The 19,729-nt window shown below is 36.3% G+C and overlaps 1 protein-coding gene across 1 annotated transcript in view; it reads left to right on the top strand.

Moving 5' to 3' along the window:
• Positions 1–19,729, top strand: part of GSTCD (glutathione S-transferase C-terminal domain containing) — a 49,995-nt gene that overhangs the window by 11,816 nt on the left and 18,450 nt on the right. Inside the window, exons 4-5 of the mRNA XM_010223554.2 lie at positions 1,909–2,163; positions 2,779–2,872. Of these exons, the coding sequence (XP_010221856.2) occupies positions 1,909–2,163; positions 2,779–2,872 (349 nt within the window). The remainder of the gene's footprint in view (positions 1–1,908; positions 2,164–2,778; positions 2,873–19,729) is intronic.

Raw genomic sequence — 19,729 nt, 5'->3', positions numbered from 1 at the left:
CATATACTGTCTTGGAGTGAGAGTCTTTGTTGCTTAATTATTGAGTCTTTTCTAGTGTATCAAGTCCATTTGCATTTTGTTGCTTAGAGTGCTCATCTGGTAAATGTCAGTTTTGCAGATCCTGGACATATTAAGACATTTGTTCAACAGCACTGGACCTACATCTGGACATCTTTCATTTTCTCACCTTTAGAAAGAGAGGTAGGGCTGAGTAGTACAAATTGCTTGAGCTCAGCTTCAGGACCTATTTTGCAATGGTAGAAACTCTCCTACCTTGAGGCTCAAACTCAGCATATCTGTGTAGTTAAGTTTATGAGGATGTATACATGGAAAAGAATTAGGGAAGTATCTATTCTTCACCTACCAGTTAAAAATAAAATGATACAGCAGAGTTACCTATAACCATTCTTGCCCTTGCTCTAAAGAGTGATAGCTAAACTGGTATCTGTTACCAAGCGAAGTTCCCAGTGAAATTAGTATTTACATTGTAATATGAGTTCTTTTTCCAGATTTGCCTTATGGTATTTGGAAACACAAGAAATTTGGAGAACATGCTGTCATTTAAGTTCAAAGAAATGATCCCTAAAATCATTTAGGGATTTTGCTTTCACTTTGATCTTTGTCTAATTTAAAGAGCTCTCCAGTAAAGTTATCTCTTTATACTCTGGTGATCAGCTTTCTGAGCAGTTACATCTTAATTTCTACAGTTATCCAAATTTGAAAGCCTAAATTTCCAAGCTTCTGGTAGCTAAGTGGCTGAAAACAGTGATTCTACCAGTGTTGATAGAAGCACTAGATTTGATGGTGTATCTTACCTTGACTCCCAGGATTAAAAAATCATTATATTTCACTTTAAAGGGTACAAATAGTAACAAAATCTTCAATAGGCATTTGTCTGGAATCATACAATAAGTAAGAGTAGACCAGCTGATCATAATTATAATTACCAAAAGTAAACTAATAAAGCTGAAGAGTTGTTTTTCATTATCTCATTCCATTTGTGTTATCTTTCTGAAGTTAGCCTTGCTATATGCTCTGTTAGTTGTAACTATTTAAAATTAATAGAAGAGTAACAAAAACCCTGTTCTCAGTCTGGGAGTAACCACTATTCACTTTTTAAAATATAATTTAGAACACTTGTTATCAAGTGGAACAGCATCTGTCAGAATTGCCTTCCAAAGGACTTCTTCCTTAACAGCATTAGTATCCTAATATTAACAGACAAAAATATATTGAATTCAATATTCAAATTACATGTACATTTAATTCATCCTATTTTTGCTCCTTTAACTCTTACTAATTATTCATGATTATGCTAAGAACATTATAAAACACAACATGCAAGAAAGCTGCTTGAAATTGTCATTTCAAGTGTTCTTTATCAGTTTGTTTCCACATTGGATAGTTATGTGCAAGAGCACTTTTTTATATAGCCTTTTCTGTCTTTTAATATGATCATGATTTGTAATTTTGTTTAAAACAGGCACAGAATGACAGAATAGTCAAGGTTGGGAAGGATCTCTGGTGACTGTACAGTCCTCAAGCAGGGTCAGCTGCATACAGCAGGCTGCCTCGGAATATGTCCCATTGTGTCTTGCATGTCTCCAAGCCTTTCCTTGAATCTTTCCTTGAATGTCAGGTGTTTTGGTCTCTTAATCATCTTGGTAATCTTCTGTTGGAACAAATTATATTTTGGAAATATTGGCATGCCATGACAATACCCTACTCTTTACTTGCAGATGTTGTAGTCCTGAACTGTTAACTAGCATTGTGCCTTAGCAGTGCACTGAGTGCCCATGTCGAGGGACAGTGCAGAGCCAAACTCCCTTCTGTACCTCACATGTTTTCTTTGTGACTTTAAAGAAGAAAATTACAGTAGCAAGTAATCTTTCCATTTTTATTTTCTAGGTTTTCAGCAAAAATCAAGGCATAAATCTGTTAAATCTGCCTCTGATATCTGGTTGGTATCAAAGAGTTCAAGAAGTACCTGGAGTAAAGAAAGCTGCTGACAAATGCAATATGCAGCTTCTTCAGCTTCTGGAGTTGCAGTCAGGAGCAGTGGAGGAGCAGCTACAAAGCTGCTTTTTGACTCCTGGTGGATTACAGGAGGAGGAAGACAGTCATTTTATAGGTGGTCCAAGGCCCACTATGACTAAATTAATGGTAACTTAATATTTTAATGTGTTGTCTTTGTTGGTAATATTCTGCTTGAATAGAAATAGATGAGTTCCATTACAGTTTCAGAAGTTAAGTTTTTGGTAGTCTTCAACAGTTTAAAATATTTTTGTTTCCTTTGTCACACATTGACTTAAAGTGATTTTCTTTTTCTTTTTGTTCTGTTATGAATTCTGATTTAGGAATTAAGCAAAGATAAAACTGCTCGAAGCTCTAATACTTGGTTTTGAATAATCAAAATAACCCTTTGGTTAAACTGTACTATTATATTCCTTTATTAAAGATAGATATTTATAAAAATGATGCAACACGATTTTTCTTTAAATATTCCATAGTTTTGTTTTTATTTCATTAGAGCTCTGAGCAGTGACTTTTGGTTAAAGATGACTTATGTTCCATAACTCTCCATATGTTTTTTGTATACAGATTGACAGCATTCTCTAAATCCAGTGATTTCTTGTGAAAGAAACAGATAATTCAAATCTCATATAATGCTGAGTAAGCTGCCTGTTGAGACAGTGTGCTGAATATAGTTTTGATAAGTCACTGTGAGTGGTGACACATGAGCAGAGCTTTCATTATTATTTTCCCTCTTTCATGTAGGAAAATGGTATTGAAGCAAAGTTTTTTCCTCATCCATGCCCTGACTGGACCCTAGACTGGAACAATCTGCCAGCTGCGGTCAGTCCGGGAGAAGGTAAGTTTGTTTCTGTTTTGTTACTTTTCTTTTTCTTTAACAATGACCTTTTCTGATTAAATAGCTGTTTCATAGGAAAATGTTACTTTTTGTCAATATATTTCAAGGTTTGTTAAAACAGACATACAGTTTAAATGCTTTTAAATACAGGCAGTCTGGGATGCATGGTTAGGTGTCATGCCTGAGGTCATCAGTGGCCAATGGCCAAGCTGGGAATATAACATTGAGCTATTCAGTGCTGTACTTTTCCCACTGTGCTGCTTTCCTGAATCTCTCTTCATATCTAGGACAGTAAATTTGGATTATGAGGTAAGTTTTGGAGCTATATATTAGTTTTTCCATTCTGTGGTAGCCTTCCTTGCTCTATGTGGCTGGTTTGCTTTCCTGGATTGCAAAGTGGTGGAGTGGCTGTAGTTCTATAAAGAAAGTAGGTGATTTACCGCAAGATGCTTTTTCATCAGTGTTATAAATACTGAATACCTCTTCCACACAATAGGATTTTCTCTAAAAGGTTTTGTACATACTGCTGGATAGTAAGAAGTCTGAGTAGTTGCTGGGCAGTAATGCCTTTCTTCAGGAAAGAGAGCCTGTGTTCTTGTGTGTAAATGAGAACTTAAGTACTGGAATCAGTCTTGCCTTAAAGACACAGGACTTCTGTTTTGAGGAAATACAGAAATGCACGTTAAATCTATATGTGCTCTTTAAGGCCAGCTGAACAGCCAATGGGGAATTCTCATAGAATTTATTAGGAATCATTGAAGAGCTACAAGGGCTCATATAAAGCATGTATATATATATATTTATTTTAAACTAACCCTGTAGGTAGAACACATACTTGTTTTCACAAAACAGGCTGTAAAAGAGTGAGATCAAAAATGAAATTGGTCCATTCATATTTGGATTTACATGTAATTTGCAAAGCTATAGCAAAATTCTCATGCTTCATTAATAGATTTATAAAATGATTTTTTTCCCCCTCTTTTTCTCCTGAGAAAAGTCTTTGGTGAGAAGTTGTACCACCTGCTTTAGTTATTGATGCTTTGTTTCCTTTAACATGGAAGGAAAAAAAACACTTGTGTGTTTATCTGTTAGAATCGCATCATGCTTCTTTAGAGTTTACATTAATATTCTGGATACTTAAAATATGTTTGCAGTCTGATAAAATGCTCTGAGAGGATGATGTGTTGAATTTCTGTGAAAAGTTTCAGACTTCTATGGCAAGTAAATAAACCTTTTAGCTTCCAATCTTCATATTTTTGGCTCACACTTTTGTTATCTTTCTGTTTGAAAGAAAATAGTGAGATATATAACATGCAGGAAACATAACAAATGTGTATTTGGGAATTTTGTGTACGGAGGAATCTCTTGGAAACTTCTCAGCTTGATTGCAGAGTCTAGTTGGAGGCCTGTGGCTAGTGGGGTCCCCCAGGGGTCAGTCCTTGGTCCAGTCCTGTTCAATTTATTCATCAATGACCTGGATGAAGGCACAGAGTGCTCCCTCAGCAAGTTTGCTGATGATACCAAACTGGGAGGAGTAGCCGATACCCCAGAGGGCTGTGCTGCCATCCAGAGGGACCTGGACAGACTGGACAACTGGGCAGTGAGAAACCTCATGCAATTCAACAAGGCCAAGTGCCAGGTCCTGCACCTGGGGAGGAATAACCCCAGACACCAGTACAGGCTGGGGACTGACCTTGTGGAGAGCAGCTCTGCGGAGAAAGACCTGGGTGTCATGGTGGATGACAAGTTGACCATGAGGCAGCAGTGTGCCCTCGTGGCCAAGAAGGCCAATGGGATCCTGGGGTGCATTAAGAAGAGCATCTCTAGCAGGTCGAGGGAGGTGATCCTGCCCCTCTACTCAGCCCTGGTGAGGCCGCATCTGGAGTATTGTGTCCAGTTCTGGGCTCCACAGTACAAGAGGGATGTGGAGCTGCTGGAGAGAGTCCAGCACAGGGCTACAAGGATGATCAGGGGCCTGGAACATCTGCCCTATGAGGAGAGGCTGAGGGAGCTGGGCCTGTTCAGCCTGGAGAAGAGAAGGCTGAGAGGGGATCTAATCAGTGTATATAAATACCTCAAGGGAGGGAGTGCAGAGAACGGGGATGGTCTCTTTTCAGTGGTGGCCACTGATAGGACTAGAGGAAATGGCCGGAAACTGAAACATCAAAAATTCCATAGGAACTTAAGGAAAAATTTCTTAACAGTGAGGGTGACAGAGCACTGGAACAGGCTGCCCAGAGAGGTTGTGGAGTCTCCTTCTCTGGAGATCCTCAAAACCTGCTTGGACGCAGTCCTGTGCCACGTGCTCTAGGTGTCCCTGTGTGTGCAGGGGGGTTGGACTAGATGATCTCTAGAGGTCCCTTCCAACCTTAAGCATTCTATGATTCTATGATTGGAAGGGAAATCAGCTCCTGCTTCTTGCATGCACACAAGCCCTCTCTCTTGCTCTCTTTTCAATTTTGCTGAAATAGTTACACTAATGACATCAGCACCCCAAATTAGTTCTCTGTTCAATTTTGGAAGTATATGCGATGGAAAGATGTGCTTGCTCAATGAGAGTGCCAAGAGAAAGAGATGCTACCTCTTGAGACCAGAGCAATGCTGCTGGAGATCTTCCAAACCCGCTTGGACGCAGTCCTGTGCCACGTGCTCTAGGTGTCCCTGCGTATGCAGGGGGGTTGGACTAGATGACCCCTAGAGGTCCCTTCCAACCTTAAGCATTCCATGATTCTATGATCTACGAGGGTGCTTTTACACTGTCTTTGTATCTGCTACTGCTTTGAATCTGTTTCTTCCCTTTTTTTGGGAAGGAGACCTGTTTTTGTTAACAGGCATATTTTGATATTTACATTAATACAAAGGTTATTGAAGGTTCCATTTAGTTATTTTTGTACATATTGAGTACAGAATATGCACTTAGAAATAGCTGTTCTGAATCTGATAAAGAATTAGTGTACTATGTATATTTTCATAAGAAATCCTCCTTAGTGTGCAACTCCTCTTTATATTTAGTAGAGTTGATAATTTTCCCCAGAAGGAATTGCTGATCTCACCTTTGTGGTTTGGAATATTTTTATATAGCAAAAACATAAGTGAAACTTTTTCTGATGATAATTTCTGATGATAGATTTTCTAAAGTGATTTGAGTATGGTGAGAAATTGAGTAAAATTATTATCGTGCTTTGTGAAATAATATTACAATATTCATGACTAAAAGAAGCGTAAAGTTTTCTCCACCTACTTTTACATAAACTGTTTATGAATTAAGAATACAACTTGGATGGATTGTTCAATTTGTCACAAGGTCTTACCCTCTTTAAATGAAATGGCAAAATAGTGATACTGGCTTTCTTTAAGAAGCAAGACGTATATTCCATAATGGTTGAACAGAGCTAATGCTTGTGTTTCCTGGTGCCGCTAATTATTTGCAGACCATGTTTTGTTTTTAACCTATTGTTCATCAGAACTTACAGGTACTGTCATAAAAATCTTTCTGACACAAAGGAAAATGAATTACAAATGTTTGGCTGACATCTTGTTGTGTTGAATTTTTAAAAATATTTTCCAAAAGTAAGGGTTACTTCCTTCATTTGAAATAATCTATTAAGGTGCTTTGGGATATGAACCTCACAGATGTTTGTAGCTGGACAACCATAAATCTTGGAGTTTCCATTCATATATTCTGAAGTACTGTGGTTTGGCCTCCAGGATCAGCTCTAAAGACCGAGTTGATTGAATACCTTGAGTGCTTTGCAAGTGCTGAGTACCAGGTCAGAATTTGCTACTTTGAATGCTCTTGCCCCTTCTCTTCCTTCTCTGTCCATACATACTAATTTCTTAGGATGCTTTATAAGAATTTGCATTAGGCTTTGAGGGAAGTATTTGAAAACAAGGTATGCAGAGAAAATCATTTCAATAGCTTATTTCCTCATCTAATTTCTGTGAGACAACTTTTTTCTTTTTTCATTTAGAAGGAACTATTGCAAAATAATAAAGCAAATGTAGTGTGGTTTAGGAGCTGCAGTCCCTTCATTTAATGACAAAGGAGAATATTTCCAGTGATCTAACTCATAACTTAACACATCAGCTATATTGGTATCTTCAGATGAGATAAAACCTCTGTCGTTTCTATAAAAATTGTAGTGAGTAGTTGCCATGCTTCTTTGTGTGTGTTAGGATTTGCTAGGCTGTTATTTTATAAAATGATCTTTCCTAAACAGAAACTTCCCTTTTCCCCCATGCCCCAATAACAGTTTTTAACTTCAACTGAGATTATTATTCTAATCATATCTGAAATTTACTATATTGAGGAAAAATAGCATTAAATTATTAAATGATCTTCTAACCTGTTTGTGACTGTGACTCTGGGTTCATATTAAATTTGTTTGTAATTGTTCACAAGATTTGCCTGACTACAGAGTTATTTGTTTTGGGCTGTTGACCAGATTGCTTTGAGACATCCGTGCTGCTTTTGTGAAGATGGGTCACCTAGTTATTTCATTCTGTCCTGCCTTCTATATTGGCATTTCTTTTAGAACAGTTTAGACCCAAGAGAGGTTTTCTGACTTGAGAATATATAATGCTTAAAAAAATAAAAGCTGTGTTAGGGAATCTGTTATTTTTTTAAAAAACTCTTGCTGATCAAGACATGCAAATGCTGTGTTTTTTAAACAGAAAGCAACAGTGCTTCTAAAATGAAATCCAGGCAATCATTTATTCTGTAAAACAAAGAGTTAAAAGCAGCACTTTAAAGTTCTCTATTTCCCTTCCAAGCCTGTCAGAACTTTTTGAAAGTCTTTGAAGATTTCTTTTTTATAGTTTTTGTAGCGCTTTTCAGTATCTTAAGCATCCTGAAGCAGGAACTCATCCTTCAACTGATTTTTCCATATCAGACAGCTCTTTGCCTGCAAGCCACATGGGTAACAATCCAACTGAAGCTGTTTCTCATTAACCTCTCCTTACAGTCACACTTCAGCTGCGCTCATTTAAAAATTTAAACCCACTTATGTCTTTATTATATTTTGTAATTCAGAATCTCAAAAATACAAGATGGCAACAAAGCTAAGTTACCTCCTCTTCCTAAGAAACTTGAGAAATTAATAATTTTCCATAACAGAGTGAAAGGGAAATGCTCATGGCTTGAATATACCTAACATTTGATATTTGTGGCAATAAGAAAGAACATAAGGAAAAGAAGCAGGTCACCTCTATCGCTTTATGTGGCTCACCTTACGAAGCGCATTCTTGCAAAACTGTAGGCTTCACATTTGATGCTTTGGGGGCCTTTTGATCTTTCAGGGATACTGCATTCCATGTTAGGCCTGAGGTCAGTCTTGAGAGCTTGAAAACATTAATTTTTAGACATTAGAAAACTGTTTCCCTTTTGTGTAGTTGGAGATTATGAATTGTGCATAACACATCAGATAACTGTCTATAGCAGTTTAGATCATTCCTGCTATTACTGTGTTCTCCTTTCATTTTTATTTTTTTGTTTGTTGTGGTTACCTAGTTGTTTAAGGGGAGAGGGAATGTGCTACTACAAATAGATCTTTTATGAATATAAAGATAAGACACATAACTGTTTGGGGCTTTTTTTGAGAACTGAAAACACTTTAAAATTGTTTTTGTAAATTCATAGTAGCCTCAGTTTTGATAGTTGAATTAAAATATGGTTTTAACTACTTAGAATAAACTTTCATATTGCAACCACGCTTTCCCTTTTTCTTTCCCCTAATGACAAAAACTTGTGGGGAGATGAAATTAGTGCTTTTCTTTTTATCCGAGTGTTCTGATTATGATATTGGATAAAAAGTAAAATTGTTCATGATGTTAGTCTTCATAATGTTCTTATAAAATATAATAGCTTATTCTAGTTGCTGTATGATTTAATTTTTAGACTATCAGTATTGTGTTTAAATGAGAATTCATTTGCTTCAGTGTTCTGATACTTTTTGCTCTAAAATATCTTCATAGCATTTTTGAAGCTTGTTCTCTAGAGTTTCTCATTAGACCTAAATCTCAGCTGCATGCTATCAGATGTATCCATTTGTATTGCATGTGTCCCTTGACCAGAACTTCGTGTTTTGTTTGAAATGTCTGAGGTAATGGGAACTCTTACTTTATAGACTGCTAGTATAAGCCTTTAAAGTCAGTTTACTCCATTTCTTTTCAGTATTTAGAGATTTACATTGTTCTTCTCTCCCCATTATAACTGAGGCATAGCTGAGTTTTAAATTTATCAATTAGCTGCCAGCTAAGTGTAACTGGCCTCTGTTTCCACTGACAGCGGTCCTCTTGAGCAGATGCATCAAGGTGCCTTTCCAGCCTCTGCAACAGCATTCTCCTGCTTCTTTCTTATAAGCTGGGCAAATCTAACTTTGAAAAGAAAAATGTGAAATGGCCAGCTTGGTCAGTTTTTCTTACCATTTCTCATGTACTGTAGGGTGAGAGGTGTAACATCCCTGTGGACCACTAGAGGACAGCACGGTCTGTTTGGATTGTTTTTAAAGGCTCATCAGGTGGACGGGACTGTCCCATAAGACTGAGGACTCTCCCAAGAAAAATGCTTTTTATGTGGCAGTTCTCTGCACAGCCACCAGCAATCTCAAAGCTTGACTACTTGCTGGAAAAGGTGCTTTAAACATTTTGTCTTCAAATTATTGTTTGTGTTAATTTACACTAAAGTATTGTGTGTGTTGCAGTAGATCCTAAAGCAATAATTATGATGCAGAATCCACTGTGAAGGATAAACACATAACAGAACAGTGCCATCTGCAATGAGGGGGTTTCAAGTCTAAGAAGAGGTAACAATTAAGCAGGAGTATGTTAGACTAAAGCTGATCAGCTCAGTGTCTTCTCCTGGAGCTTTGTACCCTTAGCAATAAAGAATGCCGGGTAGGTAACTGGAAGACAGTGAGTAGTTTAATGGATATTTCTGGGAATTTTTCTTCAGTGTGTGTATAATAAAATGAGATGTATCTTGAAAATTTTCCTGAAAATTTTTGAAAAAATGCTGTCATAGTCAATGGCCAGAATTTCAGTAATTGATAAAGGATGGTAGGTTACAAGGTTAGGTTACAACTAGAATTCAGGGAAAAGGGAGTGGTTTAGTGGTAGTAGGTAGTGGAAGAAAAAAGTAGGCAGATGAAGGATGTAGAGAGATGAATTTTAAAGTAGCCTGTCAGTAAAAATTATTACTTATTAAATAGTGCAAACATGTCGAAATAGTCCATACATTGGTCTCACTCTAATTCATTAACTCATGTTCACTTTTAGGGATAGCTTCTTTAAAAACATTATTTGCTACTAATTTGTCAGGAAAGAAAGAGGATTTGTTGAAGCATTTTGTAGAGTGTTTACATGATCTGTTTTCCAATTATTCTTGGAAAACCTGCTATATTGCTAATGGAGAAAAATAATACAGCAGCTCTTCTCAGTTTGCAGCTTTGCCTTCTCTTGAGGTCAGTAACAGAAACAGATCAGATGGTGTCATGGATAGTAGGCACTCTTAATAGTATTCATGCTTTTGTTAGGTGGCTTTAAAAGCATTTTTGGTTTATAATTCCAGCATAGCTGTGAGGGCTGCAGCTAGCAAACAAAGCTTCCAGCTGTTTTGCTTTCTTCTTTTAAAGTCTTACTTAAGGGTGGATTAGGAATGTACATATCTGATCTCTGAAATGTAGGGAGTATCTTGAAAGCTGGGAGAAAGTTTCATTTGAATGTGTAGGGTGAGATGGTAAATGTGAATGCCTATTCTGAACCTGAATGCTTTTAGAGTTTCTGAAACAGTGTTTATACTGATATAAACAGATGCTGTCCTGTTACAAATTCAGGACACTTGGATTTTCATGTATTGAATAAGTTAATTGACATAATGTGATTAGATTACCCACCCTTCAATATCTGCTGCAGGATTCAGGTACAGGCTTTGTTTCCAGTTAGTAAATCAATTGTGACAAGATATGAGATGAGGATAAATTTGTTTGTGGAAGTTGCTTATTGTTTCCATATGCAGTTTCAGTATTTTTAGATTTCCAGTTTAAGAACCATGAATATATTGCTTGAACTGGTAATAATCCCACATTGGATAAGGTCAGAAGTTTCATTTTAGCTCTTCCTGAAATTGTGGTTTCTGGCTATGTTTGCGCATGTAGAATTCTAACCAACAGTTTTGAGAAAGATAAAACAACAACAACAAAATCCTAATAGTAGAGAAAATCAATGTAGAAGTAATTTGACTGATTCATAATCTCTTCTGAATAATCTGATACTTCAAAAACTTTTAATTATTTGAATTAAAGGCTGGACTACTGCATGCTTTCTTTTGTAGAGAAGGTGGTATTAATTATTTTGCATTTGAAATGCGTTTTCTCCAGATGGTCTGGAATAGCTTCTGAAAGTTAATTTTTTGTGAATGTCTCTCATCAAATTTCTGACATCTTATCACAAGATCAGAAGGAATTAATATCCTTTAAAATTTTGTGAAGTATTGAATAGCCAAGGCAGATAGGTAGTTCTACACTCATGATTTTTTTTTACACTCACGGTAATGTTACGAACAACAGGAAAAAAAATCCCAATATTAAAATCAGTCACATCTAATGTAAACAATAAAAATTTGACCACTCATGTTATTTTTTTAACCTAAGTATCTAGGCAGAATATGTTCTTACAGATTTCTTTTTCTCTTGTTTGAAAATAGAATTTAAGAAACCTGAATAGTTTAAAGCTTGAGGGGAGGTAGCTGTATTTTTCTCACTGTGAATGTGTTAGGAGTACTAGCTGGGTTGAAGAGAGCGTGTGTTTGCACTGCAGGCAGCCGAGCGGTCCCATGGGCTCTGCAGAATCCCCGTGTGGCTGTAGCCCTGCAGCTGCCTGCAGACCTCAAATCCCTCTTGCTGGTTGTCTCTGCACACAGGCACTTCTGAGAGGCACCCAGTCTTGGTGATTTTGCAGGAAAGGTGAAAGAGTTATTGACCTGCAGGAACTGTCCACCCCATTCCTCACCAGCATAATCTCTGGGTTATCTGATTTTTATCATCATCATTTTAGGTATGCTGATAAATCTGGATGAGTCTGAGGCACACTTGCTTATGTATATTACAGCAATATAACTAAGAGTCCAGCTTATTAGGTATGACCTAATTAGGTGATTTTGTTATTTAAAAAGATAGAAATAATTACATTTGTGGCTTTCTGTTCTCAAAGTGAATGCCTCAATAATATGTAAGGGAATTCGCAATTTATAGCATGTAGAAAATTAGTATAATTATATCTCTGTTCAGAAGTAGTAGCTAGAAGAATGAGCTAGGATATCAAATATGCATAAGGAAGCTTGACAAACCAGACTTGCTACACAAGATACACTTTACAGACTTTAATGGCACTTTTGATGTTAATTTTACTTTTGAGAAACTGCAGGTTACTGGTACGTACCTCTGAATGGAATTTATGTGCTACTTTTCAGAGGCTGCAGTATCTCTATTTGTCCAATTTCTCCACAGAATCTCTCAACATGTTTGTCTTGGATAAGTACATTTTCAAGTCCTCTAAACAAGTATTTCAGTGGACGTTTAAAAAACAGGTACCCTTGGTACTGTGAAGAATTTTTAATTTCTAATGCAGAAGATCAGTTTGCTTGAAGTCTGTTGTTCACCAGTGATGGCTGCTCACAGACATTGAGCTTGCAGATTTGACTGGAAATGAGTTCTTTTGACTGAAAACAGCAATTTCTGTTTTTCTTAATGAGAGGAAAAAGCTAGTTCATTCTGCCATGAGAAGTTTAACTGTTCTTTTCATTAGCAATCTGTATGGAGTAGGATTACCAGACCTTGAAAAAGGTTACTTTTATGTTTTGTGATATTGAAAGAGATGAAGCAACAACGCTGAAGCCCCCTCAGAAAAGATTTGACTATATTCTTTTAGTTCTGTGTTGTGTTTCACAGAGCTCTTAGATGCAAAGATTTTGCTGCACGTGCAAAGTCGAAGCTTTCTTGTTCTTGAGAAGCCTGCTGTTTGTTCTTGTGCTATGTGTCTGCTTGAAGGCATGACTTTGAAGTGTCTTCTGTTCAAAGAACTCTGCCATGCACTTCTGCAGCACAGTGCTGTGCAGAAATCCAGGTCAGTAAGTGTAAGAGACTGCCTTGGTCATAGTGCCCTAACCCTTGTTGTGGGAGATCTTGGTGTGAGTTACTACAAATCCAATCTGTGAATATTGTCTGTTGGCCTGCAGAGCTCTAAGGCCACGGATTTTGTTTTGTGTGTTAATGTAATACTTAAAGTTTGTCAACAGAAGCTGGGGGTTTCCTGTCAGATCTCTTTGCAGTACAAATCTGATCTGAATTAGACCTTGGCACACTACTAGAGCTGTGACAAATTGCCACAGTTTGGATTTTGTGTCTAAGTACTGCTATGATAGCTATGAAAGGACACCCGAAACCTGACTTGGCTTGAAAGCCTGGTGTTACGGTTGGGGATTGTGTTATCTAGCTTAAAGTTTTCCAGTGTAAACTAAATGGCAAAAGCGTCGGCAGCAGGGGGAAATAAACAAAGCAAAAAATCCTTTGAGTCCATAGGGTGATACCATGTCGATGTATTGCAATATAAGGAAGCCCAACTCAGAACTCATGTTGAAACAGTATAGTGATTTATTTCTTTTGATGTTAATTCATCAGCAGGACCCTATCTGAAGTAATTTGGTTTAGATGACTGTATCTGATCTTTGCAAATACGAAGGCTTAGGAACAAGGTTTTTTGGATGAAGTTTGTGTTGTAGTAGTCTTCATTATGTCTTTATCCAGGGAGCTGCAAATGTTTACAAGACAATGATATAGATACGACTGCACCTAATAATTTAACGTGATGGCTGGGATGTCCTTTTTTGATGTTACCTTTGCTTTTCACAGAAGATCTTGGTTAAATTTGGCCTAACACTACCTAGTGATTTTTGTGGAAGGTTAGATGGATTAATGTGTGTTTAATTTTTAGCGAACACTAAAAAAAAAACACGTGAAGAAAATGCTTGTAACATTCATTGTCATTTCTTTTGCTTTGTGGAATCAAATTGATCTTCCTCTTTTTTGTGTATTTCTGAAACACTGAATTGCCTCTTCCTTAAAATCTTTTCTGATGAACAGGCTGTTGCAGTGCACTCAGTTATTTCTTGGCTATGTTGGTTTTAAACATAACTCTTGCAAAAGTTTTCCCCAGAAATGGAATCAGTCTGAATTGTATTATTTCGTGTTAAGTATTTATGTCGCTACTCTTGATGTGATACCTAGCTTAAAGCTTTTCAGCTGTCTAAATTCTGGGGTGACTTGTGCCATGGGGCAGTAGCAATGCACTGCTCAGGTTCTGAGGTCACCCCTTGTGCCTAAGGAGTTTGCTCAGGAAAGAGCTAGAACCTGAGCTTGGTTTTCCACATTAGTATCCCAGGCAGTAACTTGTCTTTTCCCCCTCAAATAAAGTTGGAACTTCAGGTGTTACCTGTAGTACTGCAAACATGAATCATGCTGGATGCTGTATTTTGAGCCTGGGTTGCAGAGAACTAAACTATTTTCAGAATAATGTTTCATCTATATTCTTCTCATTCCCTTCACCTTTAAAGTGTAAGGAAAGGAGAAACGGGCAATTGCAGATGATCGTACTGGGGGGTGATCATCCAAAAGTCTATGAAGTTCATGTTTGTCTTCCCTAAAGTATAATTCAGATTCCTGTGAAGTAACCACTGCCTGCTGGCATGTGTCAGTCCTGAGGAATTTTGACTAAAAAAATTAAGGTTGGTTGTGTTCTTTTCAGTTGATCTGATATAAAGTCTAAAAGCTGATATATATATATATATATATATATATATATATATATGGGCCATATGGCTGACATTCAAAAATTGCTTATGTCCCTGTATTTTCAAAGACACTTATGAGTGTTCATCTACAGCATTCTACTGTAGATAATAACTTTTGTGAAGACTTGTGTAGCACATTGTCATATGAAACATAATTTTACATAGCACATGTTCTTAACTGTACTCTCTTTTTTGAAAGACTAGAAGTGATTTTATAATTAAAATAGTCTGTTACTTCTTTTTTTTAAAAAGAGAGTAAAACTAATTTGTGCTGACATGGCACAATTCTTATGTCTGTGTTCCATGATATTTGAAAACTATCTGTCCAAATGTTTTACTTTCCATCTCATCTTTAGCACGTATCTGACATTCCTCATTTTATGCTTGTCACCAGACTCTTTGGCCCAGTCATAATTCCACTTGATGAATATAAGTTTTCTGTAAATTATTTTGGATGATGTTAAGTAAAATGTGGTACAGAGGATGACTCATACCCTCAGGCAAGTTTTCATGAGATTTTTAGTCTTAATGGCTTCATAAACAAAGGTTCTAGTCTTTCTCTGTATCTTCAAAATCTTTTCATCATCTTGTGCATCTCTATTTTTAACTTTGGTATGAAGATCATAGTAAGAATTAAATTCTGCTTATAGGGAAGAAGCAAAACATGGCTGAGATAAGAGTACAGCATTTGTTAATTTGAGCCCTAATGTCAGAAAATTTGTTCAAAGATTGGTTTGTAGCCGTTTCAGTATTGGACATTGGCACTGTCTGGGCTTCAAATTATGGCAGTACCTTGTGCTAGTACGTGGCTTTGTGTCTGTACAAATATATTGCTTTGTTTTTTGTTGTCTGGGAGGTAAGCAGATTCTCTGCTTTTTCCTAAAGATCCTGTAAGTATATATTAATATCAAGTATTTTGTGAACATGGAGCTGTTTATTTTTCCACAAGTTGTTCATAATTTTAAAAAATATCAGAGGGAACTACTTGCTAAAAAAAGTGTTTTCTTAAATTGCTTTTAAAATAAGGAAACTTTTTTAGCAAATTTTATCTTCAGAATAACTTTTGGAGCTTATTCTACCCTGCTGCAACTATGCATGTAGTTTATTAAAATGTCTGAATAGTCCTGCTGTGGTCATGTGTAATGGCTGAGCAATAAGAACTTTAGCAGAATCACAGCTCTAATTTTATGTTGTTCATTAAGGTGATTCAATGGGATGTGCTACTGTGTTAATATACATAAAGTCAGTGAAATAAACTTTAATGCTATCTTTTTGTTAAACAGATTGTTTCTGTTTAGTGTGACAAATGGGCTCTGTACCAGTGACCCCTACTGTATTCATTTCCCATTTGACTTAATCTCCCTGTGTGTCAGAGGGATAGAAGACAGTGCTCAATTAAGTTTTGTCAATTTTTCTGAAGTATTTTCTATTCAGTAATAATTCATTAATTAAAAAAAGAAAATGGCCCTGTAATTGCTTGGTCATTAACTCAAAACAGCTTGAAGTAAAATCAAGCCTGTTGCAGTATGGTTTCTAGCCCATTCATAACACATCTAGCTGCTGCTGCATGAATAAAATTAAAAGCATATTTTATGACTATATTTTTAACAAAAGCTCATGGTAGTAAAATGCACACTTATTTCCTGTTATTCCTTTCTTTGGCAGGGACAATGGGAGCATGGGGGAGGATGAACAACGGCATAACAGGCTTTAATTTATGTCTCAAGCATTTATCTACAATGCAAAGATGAGATTAAATAAATCAAAGTGCTACAAGTACTAAGCCTTGCTGGTTTTAGAAATTAGAGTTATTTTGCCTAACTTTTTGAAGAAATTTCTGTACATTAAGGTACTGATTGCAGGTGCTTAGCTGGTTTTAGCTGGATGTGTGTAGTTTACTCTTTTCTCCTGTTTAAAAGCAAATGATGGATTGAATTTCTCACAGATAGTTGCTCAGAATTTTCACCAAAAAAAGCCTTCCTGCATGTAAGTTGTGGTTTTTGGGGGTAGAGGAGAGGGGAAAGAGTCATAATTTTTAATGCGAATTATGTAAAGGCTTTTTTACATTCTCTTTATACTGATCGTGTAAATTTTTTTTTTTTTTTTTTTTTCTCCTCTCCTCCTTAAAATGCATAGATTTTTCCCCAGGTATTACAATGTTGTTCCTAGAAATAGGCTTAAATAGATCAGGAGTGGAGAAAAAAATAAGGCAGAGATTAAATAGGATCCATTTTACAATGGCGTAAATAAACCTCATTAGACTAAGTAGTCTAAGTCATATTAGACTACGAAGCATTTTCAGGGCTTTCCTTGGCATTTCATGGTCAGTGTCTGCCTGTTACTGTCTAACCTGCTGCACTGGGCCCATGCTCTGCTGTCCCTGCTGTTTTCCGCTTGCGATGTTTTTCTTTGCGCCAGCCACAAGCTGGAGGTTGGGGCCTGTAGCAACTGCAGTAGAAAAGCCATAATTTTGTTTCGTATCATAGTTAGTGACATTCTGATTCCAGAAGTTTTACTGAAAGATTATTGTCAGGGTTACAACCTTTGAGGAATTCTTTGAGGAATCTTGTCCTTGTTGTAAATTAGGCATTGTAGATGTCTGGTCAGTAACTGAGATGAGTCCTGTTAAGCACTTGTTGGATAATAAATAGAAGTAATGTAATCATGTCCTAGAAATCTCCATCATTTAACTTTTGGGGAAGCAAAGGCAGTTCTCTAGAAACATTGGAGACAATTGCTAGGAACTGAGATTTCTTAGTCTTAAAATGAAGTTCTTGTTTTCAATGAAATAACTGAACAGCACACTAGGCAGGAAAGAGATGCCGAGAGAATTACAAGGGTTCTTGAAGCTTTCCTCTAGTGTTAGAAATCAGCTTGTACTCCAAGCAAGTGCATAGAATCACAAAGCCAGAGGTAAAGTTGATGTTATAGAAGGCACTCTGTAGATTCACATTTTTTATGGAATCCACTTTTATCGCTATTGGTTGCTTGATTGAATTTTTAACAAACTTTGAAAATAATACTTTGAAAATAATACTCCAGGAAAAGGAAAGTGGAGTTATCTGTCTTTCTAGGTTAGTAATGACCTTTTTATTATCATCAGTGGATCTGGGGAAATACTATATATCTTGGACTGTTTCATAGTAAAGCACTACAAAAATAACTAGCCCTGAAGAATACGAAGAGAAATTTATTCTGGATACACAGAAGATGATTTGCAGAATGATAGAAAAAGGAAATTGAAAAATAATGAAAGTCAGATGATTGCATCTCTTGTTTAAACATATCAGAGAGCAGGACAATATTAAAAATTGAAAAAAGGAAGTGAGCAGAAAACAAAGACTAAAAACCCTGGTCCACTCAAATTCTTAAGGGAGAGAAAAAAAAAAAAAAAAAAAAAAAAAACAATTGTCAAAAGGCTCCAAGAGTTTTGGTATCTAACTATAAGTGGAGATAAAGGTGTGAATAGTATTTTTAATATAGATGCTCAATGTAGTTTAAGAAGGTCTGAGGTGGTTTTGATGCCTAATGAGAGCAAAATCATTTTAAAAGTATTACTTCCTGAAGTGCTCTCAGTTCTGAAAAACCAGGAAAAATAAATCAATACTGAAAAAATGTGAGGTGTTTTTCATTTATTATGCAAAACTGTGCATTGAAACCAAATGTCTCTTGCATAAAAGCATGTGCTACCTAACAGGCTCAGATTTGAGTGCAGAGGTTGTTATCTAAGATGAAAACTAAAATTACAATAAGGTAAACCAAAACAGTACCGCTTGGTTTAAGGTTGTTTTAAACTTATGCATCTCTGTGCAACATAGCTTTGAAAGTCTGTTTTGTATTTGCATTTCATAGACCTTATCCCTGGATTAAGCTTTTGAATTACTTGTATAGGTTTGAAGGGTTTTTTTAAAGGTTTGTTTTGTATTTGTTTTGTCTGTTTCAACTGATTTTGCTTTTTGACACTTTTCAAGTAATGAGTATAACTTAAAAGACTATTTCAGCAAGTTTATCAGTAAAGTGTAGTTAACTTATGCCATATTTACTATATTTACTAGAAATAATTTAAAGGCACAGAATAAATAGGTTTAGATTATCACTGCAGAAGTTTATTAAAAGCCATTAAATGGCTTACAATTCATTAAATCTTACTTTGTAAGTGTTTGTTCTTGTTAAATATCAAAAATATATATTATTGAATATCAACTAAAGATATTATTTCATAAATATTTTCATTACTTCATATATCTCTGAGCCTTGGTTAGCTGGATTCTGAATACAATGTTTATTCTGTACTTGAAGGCAAAGGGACATTTTAGTCCCTTTATTCACTATCACAGCTTAAGTTCTCTTAGATGTTTTAACTAACAGTACCCCATAAAATTACTGAATATTCGGTTGTGGATACTCCTATGGTCATGCATAGTCTGTAGGTCAGTGGACCATTTGCTGCACAGCTTCCTGCAAAGAATTGGCTGTTGTTTAATAATCTTAGTTTCAGGCTGTGTACTGTTTGAGAACTGCCTCATGCTTTTACTGTTTTGTAGTGTTATTTTATTCGAGAAACAGGTGTATTTCCTAAAGGCAGCTGTTCTGGTGAACCTGCCCTCTAGCAGATACACTTTTGTTTTTAACTTTCTGAAGGCAGATGTTTCTTTAGCCTAAGCCTGTGTTTAGCTGACTGAAGTTTGTGGGAGCTGATTTGTTTCGGCTTTAAGGGAGTTTGGAGCCCTGCCTATCTGTTGGCTTCCAATCGGTTTCTGAAGTACTTAGAGGAATTCAAGCCTGAATGTTCTAGGTTCATGGTGCCCAGTTTTTCTGTTTTTCGTTATCTTCCCAAAGCTACTTGTTCCCTTTGGGTCAAGTATAATAAAGTAATTAAAACATATTGGTGAGATTATGGAAAGAAAGGTCACTAATGTCTTCCCTCCTGCAAATAACATGGTGTTAACAGAAGAGCAGGACAATATTATAGAGTTCTCTTAATGCAAAGTTTCCATGCTGGAGAAAAGTTTAAG

The sequence above is a fragment of the Tinamus guttatus genome, unplaced genomic scaffold (assembly GCF_059628265.1).
Source record: "Tinamus guttatus ecotype Peru unplaced genomic scaffold, ASM5962826v1 Tinamus_guttatus_pri_ptg000202l, whole genome shotgun sequence".
Classification (NCBI taxonomy): Eukaryota; Metazoa; Chordata; class Aves; order Tinamiformes; family Tinamidae; genus Tinamus; species Tinamus guttatus.
This window is presented reverse-complemented; position numbering and strand designations above follow the sequence as displayed.